Below are 18302 nucleotides of genomic sequence, written 5' to 3'. Positions count from 1 at the left end.
TTACATATGAACTTTATCTCTATAACATCAGCCAAAACCAACTCTCTATGTCATTTACATATATTTCTTTGTTACGGTCGGAAATAAAGAAGTTGTAATCATAATTTGTATATATGTATATATTTTTTATATCAGCTTAAAACGGGAGATTAATGATTTCATCACATTAGGTGATTTCGAGAACGCGTAGTATTTCTAATATTATTCTTTTTATATCAGTTTAAAACAAGAAATAAATAATTAATCACAATAGTGGTTTTTGGAAACGGGTAGTAATTTTGATATAGGACAAAATTTTTAGCATTAGTAAATTTATTTATAAGTTATTCAAAATATAAACAAACAAATAAAATTCCAAAATAACTGGCGCTTTTTGCGGCTTGTAAATGACTAAATAGCGGGCCAATCTGTAATCTTTCTATGAAAAAAGGAAGACGAAAGTAACATGCCGTTATCTATATCGTTTCACATATGATATTTATCTCTATACCATCAGCCAAACAGAACTCTCTATGTCATTTACATATATTTCTTTGTAGTAACTCAATAGTGATTGGACTTTACCATATTGTAATAATATGATATGATATGATTTTACGAACAAAATATGATTTTACTTATAGTTTGTAGTCTTGGCATAGTTATCTCATACAAGTTGTGACTTATGATGGCAACATGAAAGTGCAATCTTACTCTCCTTGTTTGATCGATCAGACACCTGAATAATTGAATATGTATATACATATGGTTTTTTTTAGCTTCTGCAGCTTTTCTGATGCCGTCATCGGTGGATTCCACTTAATTTGGCGTCTCATCTGCCAGTGCATCGTTTTGGATGGCCATCTCGGCACGCATTCGATTGGGCAATTTTAATGATGCCGAATGTTTGTTAAGTGGCTGCAACTTCAGCTCCAGCTTCCACTTCACTTATAGCTCTGAGCCACAACTCCAACTTCAGTAGTGGTAATAGTTGATGTCCATCGACTCATTCTCCCCTGGCCCCGAGCTCCTTCCCCGCCAGGCGAAGCATCTAACCCAGAGTCTTGACTGCATCTGTCGCAACATTGGCGTAATGAGCGCAGCGCCCCTCCGGTTCCATATGCCATCCAAAACGCCATCCTCTTCTCCGTCCACATCTTTCATTTCGAGAACTTGCACGACGGCCTTTAAGCCTGAGAGTACTCCATGCACTGCACGATATTTGTTAGCGTTAAAATTTAATTTGAAATAAATGTTTGATTTATATTTAAATCAAAGTAGTAAAACAAATTTTTAAATTTTGTTAATGTAAAAAAAAAAACGCTAAATACACAAAAATAAGTGGCAAATGTCTTAGATGCAAAACCATTGTAGAAATATTTTAAAAAGAAAGCCGCTTTATATAAATTTGTTTTAACTTAGTGTTACCAAAATGTTTTGTTTTATTTTCTTAAATGTTTTTACCATCTTTTTGGGCCTAACACTTTAAATTTAAGAAACCTATTTTCTCTGAGTAAAAAGTATACAAGTTCAGGGCTATAAAAACTCAACAATTTTAAACTAGTATCAGAAACCATTGTTTTATCTGACTTTTCATGTCCTACTGATATATTATTCAATATTTTAAAATCTGAAAGTATAAATGCCAATGTACCTGATTTTAAAAAACGTTTTGAACAATGTATGTGAGGCTAGGGCAGGGGTTACAGATACCACATCTTCAAGTTGAAAAGTGAAAGGATTTTTGAAGGTGTTTATATGGTTTGGTATTTAATAAACTCGGATGAGGCCAGTGACAAGTCGGTATGAATGCTGTGAACTCGCTAAATTGGTTTTGGCCTATGTGAATGGATTGTCATTACGAGATCATCGAGTGTTTCGGAGGTAAACAATAAGAAATAAGGTCAGTTGCTTTTAATGATGAGTTTTACGATGAATTTTTACGGCACACCCCATTGAAGTTGAAATAAAAACATGGCTATGATTTAACGGTGACAAAATTTACTATTTTTTTTATTGTTTTCATATTTTTTGTTGTTTCTTTGTTTGTTTCATATAAAATAAAAACACTTACGAGCTAATAATGCGTTATAACACTGTCTGGAATTTTTTTTCCATCTTGGTGTTCTGGGTGTTGTTGTTTTGTGGATTTCGATTTCGGTTTTTCTTGCTTTCGTGTAGTGTGAGAAAACTATTTACAAGGGTTACAAAAAAAGTCCAAAACGAAGCCACGGATTCGAAATTCGTTTTGAAGGTACGAGCCGAAATTTGAGATTGAGTTTGGGTTCTTAAGGGAACGGGATGTACAGTCGCTGAGTTTAGGAAGGGGTCTTGAGATGGGAAACGATCACCAGATCTCTCGGGATCAGAGCGAATCGGTAGTTCCTTTTTCTAGGTCCAGGATGCCCAAATTGATGTCGTCTTTGTCGGTATTCGTGTCCGTCGGTATTCATTTTTGGCAGAGAGATGTGTGTGAGACCGTTGCGGGGATCTAGAAGGGCGCTCCATAGCTGCCGCTGGGCCTCGAGGGGGCTCCATACGATCCAGATGGGGCACTGGGGTATCCGCCGCCGCCGCCTCCCGACTGCGAGCTCTGCTGGGCGAACTGGGCCACCTGGATGGCCTGACGCACGCCTTCCAGGTCGATTCCAACCACACGGCCACCACCTCCTCCGATTCCAGGAGCTCCGTAACTGGTCGATGGAGGACCATAGTTGGTGGACGGGCCACTAGGATAGCCGCCGCCGCCGCCGCCGCCGCCACCACCACCTCCTCCTTGCTTGCTCTCCTCGTTCAGCAGGATCTGACGCACCTGCTCCAGTAGCTGGGGATCAACGTTCTGTCCTTCGGAAGTCTGGAAGCCGCCGCTCACAGCCTGGTAGCCGCCGCCGCCGCCTCCGAATCCGCCCCCAAAGCCACCTCCAAAGCCACCTCCCGAGCCACCTCCTCCTCCTCCGCGGGGATAGTTATATCCGGATGGTGGCTCTGCCGCAGCCAAGGCCGCCAGAGCGAACACTAAGAACTAGAAAAAGGAAACAATAGAGTAGTGGGATATTTATCCAAATCCTAAAAGTCTTTCCTAATACAGTAGTTTATTTCTTAAGGATTTCGATCAAAATGTTCGTTGATTGGGAATCCTCAGAATTAAAACTTATTTTAAATAAAATTTGTTTAAAATAACCCAACATTAAGAGTTCTCAACTTGTTTTTTCGAGTTTTTGGAAATGGTAAATATAAGGAGCTACTGTTACTAGATATTTAAAGGATGCTGTACATGTTCGTATACTAAGATTGTTTTTTTGCGGACTTTGGTCCGCGAATTAAGAGTTTTAAATACACCTTTAAAATTACAATAAGAGATTTTGGAAAGGGTAAAAGTAATCATCTCGTTTCTTTGAGTTTTAAGAAAAATTTATTATGAAAAGCTTCTGATACTAGATACTTTTAAATTCCTATAAATATTCTTGTACTAATCTTGTTGTTTTGAGGACTTTTGAAAATAGGTTTTGGAAGCCTTTTTGGTTTAAGAATTCATTTGTTGGGTTCTTGGCCAACATAGAATGGTTATTTTTTAAAATCCGTTTTAAGTCCGTTATCCGTTTAGGTGCACTTTTTTTCGGTCGGCTGCCTGGGCCTTGAGATCTTTGGTATCGTTTATTACTTACCACTGAGAAGGAGTTCATAGCCACGAGTTGGGTGAGTGTGTTTGTTGGGAAGAAAAGTTGAGTAGAGTAGAGTGGAGTAAATTTGGTTGCTTTCGAGTGGGGAACCAGCGACTGAATGCATCTCCCTGGCCAGCAGAGCCACTCTTTATACCCGCGGACTTCAGTTTTCAGCTCTTCGGCCCAACTCGTCCATTCGGCAACGTCATTATCGCCAAACTTCGTCCGCAACTTGTTTTTTCTGCTGCTGTGGCAGTGCGCTTCTCACAATAAAACAAAATTTCCAAATGGAAAACACAACGTCAAGACATAAGAAAAAAAAGAAAAGGCCGAAAAAAAAAATGTCGCTAACGATTTTGGTATTTGAGATTTTCTTTGGCACTTTCCTTCGATTCGCGACTTGGACCAGGAAGTGAATTTTTCCACCACCGCAATTGATACCAAAGGTAAACAACCCAGCCACTGAGATTGTCAGGCAGCCCACGAGGATAATGGTGGCTCAGAAAATAAATATTTTTTTTTGGCCATGAGGGATGGCTCCAGTGACGAAACTTCAGTTTTCAGATCTCATTTCCCGTTGCCTGCATTTGCATTTCAATTGTGAGTAATTCGCAGCCTGGGCTCGTCATCCATCAGCATCAGCGTCACATGTTCACGAAAGATTACGAAATGGGCTGGGAAATGCGAATTGGGGGAAGTAAAAGGGGGCAGAGACATGTATAATAAGTATGATCTCAAAGTGGAGCAGTAGGCCTCTATGGCACCACGGGGCGTATAATTAATGTTTCCCAAGGAGGTAAATTTAATTTACATTTGCAGATGAGTGGGGCAATAGCAAGAGCCCCAAAAAATTTAACAAAGACTTGGACGCGTTTGTCTTAAAAATTTCTTAAAATGTGAAAACCTTTCTTTCTCTTAAACGTTTTTATACCCTTGCAGAGGGTATTATAATTTCAGTCAGAAGTTTGCAACGCAGTGAAGGAGACATCTCCGACCCTATAAAGTATATATATTCTTGATCAGCATCACTAGGAGAGTCGATCTAGCCATGTCCGTCTGTCCGTCCGTTTCTACGCAAACTAGTCTCTCAGTTTTAAAGCTATCTGCATAAAACTTTCCCAAAAGTTGTCTTTCTATTGCAGGTAGTATATAAGTCGGATCGAGCCGAATCGGACGACTATAGCATATAGCTCCCATAGGAACAATCGGAAAAATATAACTTTGGTGTTTTTTAATTTTTTTTTAGTTCTTCGAGATATAGTAATGGTTAAATATTTCAGAATAACGGTTTAAATTTCATCTAAATCGGACGACTATAGCTTATAGCTCCCATAGGAACAATCATAAAAATAAATAAAAAAAGATTTAACTTTGCTGTTTTTTTATTTTTTTTTTTAGTTCTTCGAAATATAGTAATGGTTAAACATTTCAGAATTACGGCTTAAGTTTCATCAAAATCGGACGACTATAGCATATAGCTCCCATAGGAACAATTGGCAAAAAAAATAAAAAAAAATTATAACTTTGGTGTTTTTTAATTTTTTTTTAGTTCTTCGAGATATAATAATGGTTAAATATTTCAGAATTACGGTTTAAATTTCAACAAAATCGGACGACTATAGCATATAGCTCCCATAGGAACAATCGTATAGCTGCCATAGGAACTATCATAATTGAGCTGCAAATCATAATAGCTTCAATGTTTTTAAACATACACGCAAAATTTTAACGTTTTCTAGAGTATTTAGTTTTTGAAATAGCTGCAAGGGTATATGAACTTCGGCTTGCCGAAGTTTGCTTCCTTTCTTTTTACTTAATTGTTTTCCTATCTTATAATTTTATTGCAAATAAGTTATTTTATTAGAGGTTCCAGTAAGAGGAATGGTTCTGTTAATAAAAACTGTAACTTTTTAAAATTCGTGAGCAAGTTTTTAAATTTTGAAAAATTTTTCTTTCGTGGCAAATTTATAGTTTTGTTTAAGGTTTTTACTTAAACTTGATTTATTTTATTTGACATTAATGATACTTTATAAGTCTTTAGTGTATGATTGTACCTCCAAGTTAAAAAAAATTAAACAGGACAAAATATAATTACCTCTTTTGTTCTTTAAATACAAAAATGTTTTTGTTAGATTTAACTGGCCAAATGAAATCGGGTTTGCGGTTACGAAACCCATCAGACCCCGAAAACCAGAAATATGCGCTCATTCTGCCAGAAGTGAAAGAAGTCCTCAATGGACTTGGACCTGAATCGTCCATTTAGCCCATTATGTCATTTCAGCGGATGAGCACCTGTGGAGTTTCAGATGACCAACGAAAAGGTGCGATTAAAAAACGCAATGAAAGGGAAGACAACTGCATTCGTCTGGAAATAAAACTGGAAGTAAATTGGAGTAAATTTATTTACATCTCGACACACACTTTCGCGAAGACGCAAAAGCAACGATGTCTTTGGCTCCATACAGTGAAATCATTTCACCAAAGGTACTTTTACTTATTATACAATAAATTACTATCTTTTGATATTGAAGAGAACATAATTTATTTATCAGATTTAAGAGTCCTTTTTTATCCCCAATATCTGACACAAACGATTATTTTAAAGTACCTATAAATGTATTTTAAATAAAAACTTTTTCTTTGAGTGCTTTAAGGGCGTCTTGGCTCTTAGGAAACCTTCACGCTTCAAAATGAAGGACTTGCTGCATTGCTTTGGGGCACGATCTGCAATTGGAGTTAGGGTCTTTACCCAGAGATCGGATTCGGTTTTGGGTTTGGGCTTGGGTTTAAGTTCGGGGGCAACAATGAGATGAAAGTCAACACTTCACACTCGATGGCGGGGGCACCCCGACTCAATGACAGTGCGCTAAATCATTTTCGTGGCTCGGAACTGTTTTGATCAGCTGTGGCAACCACTGTCGTTAATGTTAATTCAGTTTATTGTGGTCGAGAGATTCCGGCGAAGGTCTCTCACCCATCGATGGCGTAATTCACTTTTTGTCGGGCTTCACTTTCGGCCGTGTAATTGGAGTAACGGGAAAAGGTCACATGCAAGACTGGAAATGGTTCGAAACAGTCGAACACTAACCTTTTACAGTCAACAAAATGAAGCTATTAAAACCATTTGTATTCAATTGAAAAACACATGGCTACATTTGTGAAGTTCAAAAACGTGAAGCTATTATTTGTTTTTAAAACGAGTTTTAACTCTACTTTCAACTCTACTTTGCAGTCTTCAAAGAAAATAATTGTATGTAAGTTTGTCTTATTAATAGCTTAAAAACTCCTAAATATATAATCTTAATTAGGTTCTAATAATAATAAGAAAATATTGCCATTAATAATTAATTTAATTTGCTTCAAAAGTGTTTTACTCTTTTGGATAGTAGCTTTCTATCGCCTATGCCTCTCAATGTACAATATAATTGTGGGAGTTTAATTATAGTCTTATTCATTAAGATTGAGTTTGTTTTGGTTTATCGCTGGCTCTGCTTATTTTTTTTTCGCGTTTTTGCAATTTTTAATGAGCGCTTTTTATACATCGTAGCCTATCTGAACATAACAATCATTAACACGTCTTCCAGTAGGTCAACTTTGGACAGTGATGGCGATGGCTTAGGCTTTTGGTTTTCGCCGTTCGCTATTTGTCTCAGTCTTTTTCTCAGTTATTTCTTTGTTTTTTCTCTGTATATTTAGCTCAAACCGAAACAAACTCATTATGTCTCTGAGTGTGTGCGTGTGTAATTGTTATGACACTATAATTGGGCCAGCAATAGCTAAACAAGGCAAGCCGATATAAAAATAAATCCACACAAACGAATAAGCTGCCAACTGACAGACGCGCTTAAATTTTCAAATCGAATTCGCAAAGCCTCGTCTGGCATCGAGATTTATTTTGCAACCCGTCTTTTGCAGAAGGGACAACGCCCTCGCCAAAAAACTAAATTGAAATTACAAGCCAATTTTATTTTGGAATTTTAATTATTACCCATTTTATTTTTAGACCTAACATGGTAATATGATTTGGCCATTAACATAATAAAATGTAATCTTTAATCAAGAACTAAAACAACTCATATTAGCAACACCAGTACTTTAGCTTTTTTTTTCTTTTAAAATGTCCATCAATTTATAAGAAGGAGAAGCTATAACATAAAAGATAACCATGAATTCAAAATAGCTGTACTTTTGGTCGCGTATGCGCAACATACACAATTAGCATCGTTCTTACCTTCCGCACCTGCTGAGAAGATCAGGTGCATCATTTTGCCTTTGAACATTTTAATAGAGCAACGCACAAGAACTACCTACATGATTAATAATAAAGAGGGGTAATTTTTCACAGTCGCAGATGAGGCGATGCTGCGACAAAAACTTATTATTCCGGCCTATTGATGACAGAGGGAGAATGCTCGGTGCGACAAAGTTGTAATTGCGCTGATGAAGATGAGTTAGCAAAATGTTGAAGTTTGATTGTTCATTCTCAGCATGCTGGGTGAGCTACACAGATGACATAAGCCTGCGAGCCCCCAACACAAAATGTTACACAGGAAATATAATTTTTAAATTACACTGTGTAACACCAAAAATGTACATAAATAAACGTGTGATGAATTTAAATATGTGGCTACTATTTTTTTTTACGATTTTAAGCCTCAAAAACTCTACGGCTAAGTGCAACTAATGATTTATGAATATTTCTTTCTTAATAATTCTAGGGTTTAGCATTAAAATCATAATTTTTTTAACATTTGGAAATCTGCTTTATGTATACTGGTTCTATATTTAAAAAACAACATTCCTTATTAGTAAAACAAAAAGTTTTTTAAGGTTCTGAAAATTATCTTTTAAACTATTTTAGGAGTAAATAAATGAAATATTTTTTTAGCTTATATTTAATTATGATTTTGCCGTGCAGCAATAGCCAAACATCAACCCAATCCAGCCGCTGATCATCGAGAGAGGTCTGCACCATTCCTCCTCCACACCTTCTCCGCATCATCTATACTTCACCTGGGCCATGTGACGTCGCTTCTGTCGTTTCCTTGTCGCGAAAAGAAACGGGTTTTGTTTTTGGCATGCGAGGGGCTCCACGCTTTATGTAAGTCAAGCGCGAAGACCGCGACTTGGAGTTGGAGCATGGAGCAGGGAACTTGGAGCCTGGCAGATGAGTAGAAAAGTCGCCGGCGGGCGGGGGAGAAGGTAGGAGGTGGCGGAGTAAATGCAGTGCATATGCAACGCGAACCGACACTATGGGCAGCAACAGCATTGAAATAGACACTCAAAGAAAATTGTTAACTTCTTAAAGTACGCACTGATTTTTAAGCAATAATAATAATAAATAATTTTTAACAATATTCTTTAAATCGGAAATATCAATGCCTTATAATATAAACAAATTAAAATATAAGATTAACTCAATTTGTAATTTAACAATCAATTCCACAAAAATATAATAATCAACACAGCCAAATCCAGTCAAAATAATACTATTAACATTAAGTTCAATTCAAAAATATTAACAGTACAATATGCCCTTAGCATGTTTTAAGCAAGTTATACTTATAAATGTTTGTATAATCAATTATGGTTACATTTTTCTTTGTCCTTTTTTATGCCTGAGGTAATATAACATAAATACATTTTTTTTAAAGTGCTTTGCCGCGGCGTGCTTGGAAAAGCCGCTGTTGAATAAGAAATTGCTGCGACACGTTTTTGCCTGGGTCCGCTGGGATGGGATCTGTGACCGGTCTTCTTCGGCGATGGCCTGGTGTCGATGACTGTGTGCCTATGTCTGAGCCCACGTTTGTTTTCCGCAAAAAAAAGACACACAACTACATACGTCGGCCATTCTGCAGCTAACTTTAGCCTTTGGGTGCTAACCATTCGGGCGGATTTTGGCTTATGCAAAAAGCCACATCCTCAGCTGTCTTGTGCAATATACCAGACACCAGACAGACTGACCAGTTGATCCACTCGCCATGTGGTCACCTCGGTGCACCGGCGGACCCATTCTCGAGCTAGGGGTAAAAGTAAAAGTATGCAAAATGTGTAGCCAGCGGGGGAGGAATGCCAATTACAGATCGAAGATAGCTGTGGAGCGGCAGTTTCATTTAGCCAACTTAATTATGCCATGATTTCGCACGGCCAACTCATCTGCTTTCTGGCCATGGAAATGCCCCATTGTGCGGCGCCTCATTTTGCTATTTCGTTTTTCTTGTGCCAAAACGCGTAAAGTGGCAAAGCAGAAAATAAAAATGGTTTTACGATAGGGGCTAAATGAGTTAATTAGGTTTACTGTCGAGAGGTCTGAACCAACACGACTTGGCCATGGCAAAGCAAAGCCAATGATTTTATAAGGGAAACACGTTTATACATATGTGAACTTAACGATTATGAGCTTACCTGAGGTACAGAAACAAGAAATGGTTTTAACCTTTGAGAATAGAAGTAATTCTTCATAATGTTACAAGTTATGAGTGAAACAGGGGAATACTTGTTAAATTTATGTTTATTATTACTTTTATTCAGGAATAAGGAATATTTAATGGTTTCTGTGTGCGTTAATGATTTAAGATGTATTGGAATCCTTGATCTAAAGCTCATTATGTACATGCTTGGAAATATACACTGTTAGATCCTGAGGAAGCGGGCACTGATCCAATTCCTTGGCTAATGCGAAGTACCGCCACCTCAGAAGGAAGGCCACCTCTTTGGGTTGCCGGTTCCTGGTAAAGACCCCCTTCTTGTTGCCACCTACTCTGGTAATTGCTGAAATAGAAATAAGAATCTTATAGTTATCAAAAAACATGAGGCTGGAATTACCTACTTTGAGCAGTTCGGAAATCGGCAAAGTTCCACACGAACTCCCCAATGAACCACTTTCTTTCTCGAAGTTCATCAAAAGCTTTAAAGTGCCGAGAAAAGAGCTCCACTTGGTATTCTTCAGACCAAATAAAGGCGGGCAGCTATAGGGGTTAAAGGAGATATAAGAAATCAAACAAGATCCTCGTCATAGCTCCTCACCGAATGCATGCCTTCCATGGTATCCCCGCCATACTCGAACTGGATGATTGGCTTCCCGAACTTATCCCGCCAACTCTGAGCCTCATTCGTAAGCAGGTTGACAATCATGTCAGTGCGTCCTGAGTTTTGGTACCAAGAGTTATAGCGATTGAAGCCCACGATGTCCAGAAACTGCGCCAAGTGGCAGGTGGTTGGACTGGCATTGATGGCCGCCGTTAGGGGACGACCATGGGCAATGCTCCTTGTAAAGTTCACCAGAGATCTATAAATGAGATTTTATATATTACTTTTTTATATCCGATTTTAATTATCTCTCCACCCACTCAAAATATTTAAAGGCTCCCTGCTTAGTGGATCGCGGCTCATTGGCCACCGACCAGGCAACTACGCTGGGATGGTTTCTGTCCCTGTGGATCAGTTGCTCCAGCGAGGACATGTGCTGCTCCAGCAGCTGCGGCTCAAAGATGTCTATGTTAACTGCAGGACACTCGTCGACGATCATGATGCCGTGCTGATCGGCAAACTGCATGGACTCCTCGGAGTAAGGATAATGCGAGGTGCGATAGGCATTGGCTCCAATCCACTTGAGCAGGCTAAAATCGCGGGCCAGTAGCGCGTTGTCCAGTCCTTTGCCGCGGATCTGCAAAAAAATCGAAATTAGTCAGGTGCACAAATTTCCCCTCACACAAAAAAAAAAAACCTGTGTAAGATCAGCATGAACAAATTTTAACTTTACTATTTACAAAAATTTCGCCTTTTTTGTTCCATTAATTTTTGGTCCGTTGAATAGTGTTATATCTATATATAGTTAATAGTAGAAAAATTATTTATTTTAATATGAATTTAATATAGATCACCTATTGTAACAGACGAACAACTTTTTTCTGTACACTAAAACATTGTATGGGTCAAGTACTATTTTCATTTTGTTTTTTGTTAGTTTTTTTTGGTTTTGTTTGGTTTTTTTTCTGTGTGTATACCCACATCGGAATCCTCGTGGCGTCCGAATCCTCGCAGATAAAGAGGTTTACCATTGATCAGCAGGCTATCGTTGCTCCAACTTAGACTACGAATGCCCACTGGCAGGCGGTAGGCATCCTGCAGAGCATCCGCATCCGTCTCCTCCTCATTGCTGGCCACAAAGAGTTCGAACTGGAGTTCGTACAGGTAGCCCGGATCCGGATGCATTAGGTATGGCCACCAGGGCTTGGCATTGGGTAGCAGCAGACTGCCATGGTAGACCGCTTTGTTGATCTGCTGGGCAGCCACTTCGCCATCCCTGTCCCTAAGCTGCACCAGGAGATGAGTGGGCTGGATGCGGAGGCCTTCTTGGCTGCCATCCAGCCAAAGCAGGTAGTCTATGCGACCCAATCCCTCGGTTGTTAGTTTGGTGGTGATCTCAATATCGCTGATGTGAAGCAGTGGTGTGGTGTACAAGTGAACACTCCTGTGAATGCCCGCGTAGTTGAAGAAGTCGAAAGTGTAACCCTGGACAGGTACAGGTCCATAATCCGTGGTTGCCTCGTAAACCGATCCCTGGGGAATGGTGCGATTGCCCAGGCGATTGTCACACATCACCGTTATCCGGTTTTCGGCGTCAAAATTAAGCAATCGTGAAATCTCCGCCTCGAAGGGCAGGTGGCCAATGGAGTGACTGGTGGCATTCTGGCCATTTACCCAAACCACGGCCGAGTAGTGAACGCTGCTGAAGCGCAGCCAGGTGCGTTGGTTCACCCGCCAGGAGCGTGGAACAAAAAAGGTGCGTTCGTACCACACGGTTCCCACGTGATCCCGCAAGTCATCCGTCGTTATGTCGTTGTAGGAGGCGGGTACTGGCATTGCAATTATCTCCCTTCCGGTCTGTCTTAGGGTATTCAAAAACCACTTTTCCCGGATTCCCTCGAGGGGATCTTCCGGGCTACTCTTCATCAGGCCCCACATTCCATCCAAGCTGCGCACCTCGCGAGTCTCCGAGTCCCTGGGATAAAGTAATCCCCTGGTGGGTGCTGGTATTTTGACATCTTCATACTCAAACAAGGGATATTCTGTGGGTTCATCAAGGTTCGGATTTAGAGGAAGTCCATCTTTGGTGGCGGATACCTTTGGCTGGGGAATCCCGAACAGCAGACAGGTGACGGGAATCCAAAGCCACCGCATCGCAAATCGGATGAACTACCTTCTAAATAGGTCTGTTAGTACTGACTTATTATAATTTATCGACTGTTTATCATTCAATTGGTTTCGTTCTCTTCTTCTTTGGCGGCTACTGATAAGAGCGTTTGTAGTGTGACCATCGTTGGCACAATTAAACGGTAACCAACATTTTAACAATTGTTTGCACCCATTTAAGAGCTCTTATTTCTTTAATAAAATTCAAAAGACTAATCTAAATGACGAACAAAAAATGTTCATGGTACAATTTAAGTTTAAGTAGAGAAGGAATAATTAAAAAAGTTTATTTCCAACCGAAATATTTAATTTTGTATATAATTTATATTCCAAAAAAACGGAGTAGTGAGAAATTAAGCCCTAACTGGCAGGAGCAGAACATTTTTAGGGAGTCTGATAACCTTATTGGGCGTATTCAGCAGAACAACATGATCACTGATGGTTGTTTCCATTGAACAGGATCCGCCATTTGCGGGATTAATGGTCGTATTCAGCAGAAGAACATGATCACTGATCACTGATAGATAAGCGTTCAGCGGAACAAACTTGATCACTTATTGACTTCTTACGATAGTTCTGCTAAAAATCAGACAAAACAAGCAAAAATGAATTAATTAATGCGTAATGTATCATAAGTTATCAAGTTTGTTCTGCTGAACGCTTATGATACATTACTCATTAATTAATTAATTTTTGCTTGTTTTGTCTGTTTTTTAGGAGAGCTATCATAAGAAATCAATGAGTGATCAGTGATCATGTTCTGCTGCTAAATACGACCATTGATCCCGCAAATGGCGGATGCTCTTCAGTGGAAACAACATTCTCACTTTTTAGTATTTATTTAGTACTTTGTGGTTTAATATTTTTTCTTATTTAGTCTACTTTCTGATCTGTTTATTTTGGTATTTATTTGCGGCAAACCAAGACAAAGCAAAACGGGCACACTGAACTGTAGGTACGTACTACGTGTAATTAAAAAAAAATTAAAAATAAAAATATTATTACGCCTTAATATAGCCACCACTCCCAATTCCAGAGCAGTAAATCTCGATGGCAAGGCAGTCAACTTCGTTCGGCTAAAAAAACCCGGCTAAATTCCAGCGTCAACGAGAGCAAACTCGACATTTCCGGATTGCCCCCAAGGTGGTACCGATTCCGATTCCGAAAGCTGCGACCATATATGTAGAGTCGGGGGCAGGCAGTGATCCGATCCCGGCCAAAATTAACATATTCCTGGAGTCCATCAGCCAGCTGGCGGCCCTGGCGACCACGAGCGGCATCATGCAGCTGCTGCTATCCTCCGTTTGCATGGCCCTGACCAGCGCGGTGATCGGGAATGCCTACTACCAAAAGCAGCAGTTCTATCCGGCGGTGGTCTACATAACCAAGTCAAACGCCTCCATGGCGGTGGGTATCTGTTATACAAATAGCATTTCGTGCCCTATTATAGGTCTCCATTAATTCCAGGTTATTTACGTGCAGTTCTTCGTGATTGTCTTCATGTTTGGCAAGCTGCTCCGCAAGGTAATGGGTATTAAAGCTTTCCGTGCAGCCGGCACTAATCCATCACACCTGGTTATTCCCCCAGATCTTCCTGGGCACGCTACGTGCCGCCGAGTTCGAGCATCTGCTGGAGCGCTTTTGGTACGCCCTCACGGAGACCTGCCTGGCCTTCACTGTATTCCGGGACGACTTCAATCCACGCTTTGTGGCCCTGTTTACGGTGCTGCTTTTCCTCAAATCATTCCATTGGCTGGCCGAGGAGCGAGTGGACTTTGTAAGGAGTATCGACTGTAAATACCATAAATCTGTACTATAACTATAACCACGCACACACAGATGGAGCGTTCGCCCGTGCTCGGCTGGCTGTTCCACATTCGCGTGGGCAGCTTGCTCACCATGCTGGGCATCCTCGACTACGTGTTACTGATCCATGCCTACAACTCGACTCTGGTGCGGGGACCCACTGTGCAGCTGGTCTTCGGCTTCGAGTACGCCATCCTTTTGACCGTAATCGCCAGTACGGCCATCAAGTACGTGCTGCACGCGGCGGAGATGCGAACGGACACGCCCTGGGAGAACAAGGCGGTGTTCCTGCTCTATACCGAGCTGGTCATCGGGCTCATCAAGGTGGTGCTCTACATCTTGTTCGTGGTGATTATGGCAAAGATCTACGCGCTGCCCATGTTCGTGTTCCGGCCCATGTTCTTCACCATTCGGAACTTCCGCAAGGCGCTGAACGACGTGATCATGTCCAGGCGGGCCATCCGCAACATGAACACCCTGTATCCAGACGCCACGCCCGAGGAACTGCGCCAGTCGGACAACATCTGCATAATTTGCCGCGAGGACATGATCAACCACTCGAAGAAATTGCCCTGCGGCCACATCTTCCACACCACGTGCCTGCGCTCGTGGTTCCAGCGTCAGCAGACCTGTCCCACCTGCCGTCTGAACATACTGCGTACCCCTGCCGTGAATTCAACGGCGATGCCGCGCGCAGGCGATGAGGCCGCCGTCGCTGCTGCTGCTGCTGGGAATGCCGCTCCGGCTGCAGCCGGTGCCCAACCCGCAGGAGGGGTGCCTGCTCCGACTCCAGCTGCCGGAGTCGATGTCAACCAGGCTGGTGCCAACGGCCCGCTAGCCGGAGGTCAACCTATGCCGCCTAGCTTTGCAGATCTCTTCGGCGATGCCAGTGAGTTTCTGTTGAAATTTCAGTAAAAGGAGTTGATAATCGTCCAAACCACGTTTCAGCCGGCTTGCCCAATCTAGGTGGACTTTCGGTGTCTCCACCGCCGGTCATGCCCATGCTGTCGCCTTTTATGATGCCGCCGCAGTTTGGCTACTTCTCGTCGCCGCCAACTATTCCGCTGGACCTGACCAAGTTCACCGACGAGGAGCTGCGCGCCATGGAAGGACACCAGCGGGAGCACATTGAGCAGCGTCTAAGGGTGGGAGTTCAATTTGGAACTCGGCTTGACCAGCAATGACTAACTAAAGTTATCCTTTCAGTTGCTGCAAAACATAAACCTCATGCTGGATTCGGCGGGGGTGATGATGTCCCAGTACCAGACTTTGGTCTCCCGCCTGCAACTCACTGCAGTGCCGCCGCCAGCATCTGCCGCAGCTCCAAGCCTTGTAGAAGGAGCAGCTTCAGGCCCCGTCGCGTACGACAAGCCCAGTACCTCGGCCTCGGCCATGGCCCAGCTGGAAGCTCACCAGGTGACCCCCACGGTTGGAGTCCCTCCACTGCCTGCAGAGAAGGTAACCATTGAGGATCTGGGCGCGGACGAAGACGACGTTCCATCTACGGTCACGGAGGCGGCGAGTCTGCCCAACTCTGATGCCGACTTCGAGGAGAACTCCTCGGAGCTGGGCGAGCTGAGGAAGCGTCGCTTGAAGTTCCTGGAGGAGCGCAACAGGTTCGCGAACGAAGGCAGGCCAGCGGAATAGAAGACTCCACTCCACTCCATATAACAGCAGCGAAATCCCTCATCCCTCAAAAACCATAAACATAACGTACTTGCGGTAATCACATTTTCTCTTCTCTTGGCTGGTATTGATTTTGTTTATACTCCGCTCCTCATCCGCTGCACTTGTCCCTTGACTTCTGTTCTTTTCTACGGCTTGCGTTGTGGGAATATTATAACGATGACGACAATGACGACTACGATGCGCCCGAAATTCACATTCTGAAGCACGACCGCCCAGTAAAAACGGCGTGTGAAACGAAGGATCTGAACGTGAACGAAATGCCGCATCCAAATTCAATATGTAGCAATATGTATTGTGTAAAAACTATTTTAGAGATGGGAAACTGATCATTTGTATTTAATATTACTATATGTGTATAATTAATGTGAAATATAATTAAAACGAAAAGAACGATAAATGGATTAAGGCTACAAATACGATACAAGTACACTAGAGCTACTGGTCTGCTTATTTATCCTTTAGATAATAACCAAAGTAATCTCTATTACCAAGGATATTTAAGTGATTTTCCAGTAAAGTAAGAGAAGAAATTAGTGAAAATCGGAACAGGCCTTAATTAAGCTACGCACTAAATGTAAATAAATTAAGCGACGCAAACACTACACATAGATAACAACAGTTGATCGACGGGTGCCCCGGACATCGAAGATTTGCATCTGGACGTCGCCGCATCAAATTCTCGACTCCAGCTCCCGGAACTCGCCCGGATCCGTGAAGCGCACGGTCAGGATGTAGAAGAGTGTGGGGAAGGGTACCAGGCACATGAAGGCATAGTGGTAGTTCAGGGACGTTATGCCATACGCCAGAAGCATCCAGTGAACAGCTATAATAACCACATTTTTTAGCTCCCACATAGAGGAGTAAACCAGAGCCTTCAGGGTTTGGTCCAATTTAAGGGAATAGTGAATGGCATTGGCCACCATGGAAATGGCCACACTCAGGTAGGGAAAGGAGTAATCTGAAAAGGGGAACAGAGGATTAAATCCAATAGGTCATTGTAATGCCATACTCACAGATCAACCCACATCCCAGGGCATGGATAAAGGTTAGCAGGGGCAGGAAGTAGAGGGCGGAATAAATGGGCGCCTTGCTTCTGCCCCCCACATCCATTAGTTTGCTGACCAGCGGGCGAATGAGAAACATGTTGACGAGGCAAAGAAAGTAAAACACCAACACGATGGTTTGCCTAGGGGAGCAGGATATACGTAAGTTTGATCTAGATCACCTTTACTAAATGCCATACAATGGATAGACTGCCTCCTGGGTGCAGTACACCCGTGCCTCGTAGTTGGGACTGGGGTTGTAGAACAGGGTGTACCAGTCGGTGAGTTTCCGGACATCGCAGGCGTATAGCCGCAGCTCCCACATGGGCTCCATGAACAAGGTTGCCAGGATGGCGGACAGAGCCACCTCAACAAAAGCACTGGCCGTCAGGATAAGCTGCTTGCGGGAAAATCTGTGTAAAGACACTCAATTAGCTCCTATTTTAATGGCTATAAACTATTCCCGCTCACTTGCGATCCTTGGCGTCCATGTCGATAAAGAAGCAGTGCATCATAAGTGGCAGGAGAGTCATAAATCCCAGGTAAAGCCAGGAGTAAGTGGTTAATTCGTCGCGGCAAGGCGAACACACATAGCTCTGGTTCACCTGTGGGTGGATGTTTTTGCAATTAATTAGAGCCCGGCAATAGCACTGGCCAGAGGGACACGCACCCGGGATCCTCGGGGACAGACTCCACAGCTGCTCCAGGTGTCATTTCCCAGCGGAGATCGTCCACAATAAGCTCCAGGACAGCGTTCCAACGCGTCGTACATTTTTATTCGAGTACCATTCAGAGGTGGATAAACATCGATGCCAACATCGATGTCATCGATGTTTTTCGGGGCAACATCGCTGTTTTCCCATCTCTACTCTGCTCTCCCTCCGCTGCAGCGCTGCCCAATATTCGTCGTTCCCAAACATAAATGTTA

General features: G+C 42.1%; 4 protein-coding genes across 6 annotated transcripts; 1 reads left to right on the top strand and 3 right to left on the bottom strand.

Moving 5' to 3' along the window:
- Window positions 1–1963: 1963 nt before the first annotated feature.
- Window positions 1964–3802, bottom strand: LOC128252011 (uncharacterized). The gene is made up of 2 exons (XM_052979367.1): window positions 3645–3802; window positions 1964–3001 (listed from the first exon to the last, which is right to left on the bottom strand). The coding sequence occupies exons 1-2, from the start codon at window positions 3660–3662 to the stop codon at window positions 2471–2473; spliced, it is 549 nt and encodes a 182-aa protein (XP_052835327.1). The 5' UTR covers window positions 3663–3802; the 3' UTR covers window positions 1964–2470.
- A 6333-nt stretch (window positions 3803–10135) lies between these two features.
- On the bottom strand, window positions 10136–12951 carry LOC128252000 (beta-glucuronidase). The gene is made up of 5 exons (XM_052979349.1): window positions 11652–12951; window positions 10991–11307; window positions 10668–10929; window positions 10471–10609; window positions 10136–10412 (listed from the first exon to the last, which is right to left on the bottom strand). The coding sequence occupies exons 1-5, from the start codon at window positions 12822–12824 to the stop codon at window positions 10237–10239; spliced, it is 2067 nt and encodes a 688-aa protein (XP_052835309.1). The 5' UTR covers window positions 12825–12951; the 3' UTR covers window positions 10136–10236.
- A 759-nt stretch (window positions 12952–13710) lies between these two features.
- Window positions 13711–16728, top strand: LOC128252002 (E3 ubiquitin-protein ligase HRD1). Of its 3 annotated transcripts, none has more exons than XM_052979350.1 (7): window positions 13711–13791; window positions 13854–14243; window positions 14304–14360; window positions 14425–14613; window positions 14676–15531; window positions 15591–15787; window positions 15849–16728. In XM_052979350.1, the coding sequence occupies exons 2-7, from the start codon at window positions 14118–14120 to the stop codon at window positions 16287–16289; spliced, it is 1866 nt and encodes a 621-aa protein (XP_052835310.1). In that variant the 5' UTR covers window positions 13711–13791; window positions 13854–14117; the 3' UTR covers window positions 16290–16728. The 3 variants fall into 3 exon arrangements, with proteins under 3 accessions (XP_052835310.1, XP_052835311.1, XP_052835312.1); XM_052979351.1 differs by having other exon boundaries at window positions 13724–13791; window positions 13873–14243; XM_052979352.1 differs by having other exon boundaries at window positions 13772–13787; window positions 13873–14243.
- Window positions 16638–18214, bottom strand: LOC128252009 (JNK1/MAPK8-associated membrane protein). The gene is made up of 5 exons (XM_052979363.1): window positions 18045–18214; window positions 17846–17979; window positions 17575–17787; window positions 17345–17517; window positions 16638–17289 (listed from the first exon to the last, which is right to left on the bottom strand). The coding sequence occupies exons 1-5, from the start codon at window positions 18144–18146 to the stop codon at window positions 17003–17005; spliced, it is 909 nt and encodes a 302-aa protein (XP_052835323.1). The 5' UTR covers window positions 18147–18214; the 3' UTR covers window positions 16638–17002.
- Window positions 18215–18302: the final 88 nt, after the last annotated feature.

This window comes from Drosophila gunungcola, chromosome 3R (genome assembly GCF_025200985.1).
Source record: "Drosophila gunungcola strain Sukarami chromosome 3R, Dgunungcola_SK_2, whole genome shotgun sequence".
Taxonomy (NCBI): Eukaryota; Metazoa; Arthropoda; class Insecta; order Diptera; family Drosophilidae; genus Drosophila; species Drosophila gunungcola.
This window is presented reverse-complemented; position numbering and strand designations above follow the sequence as displayed.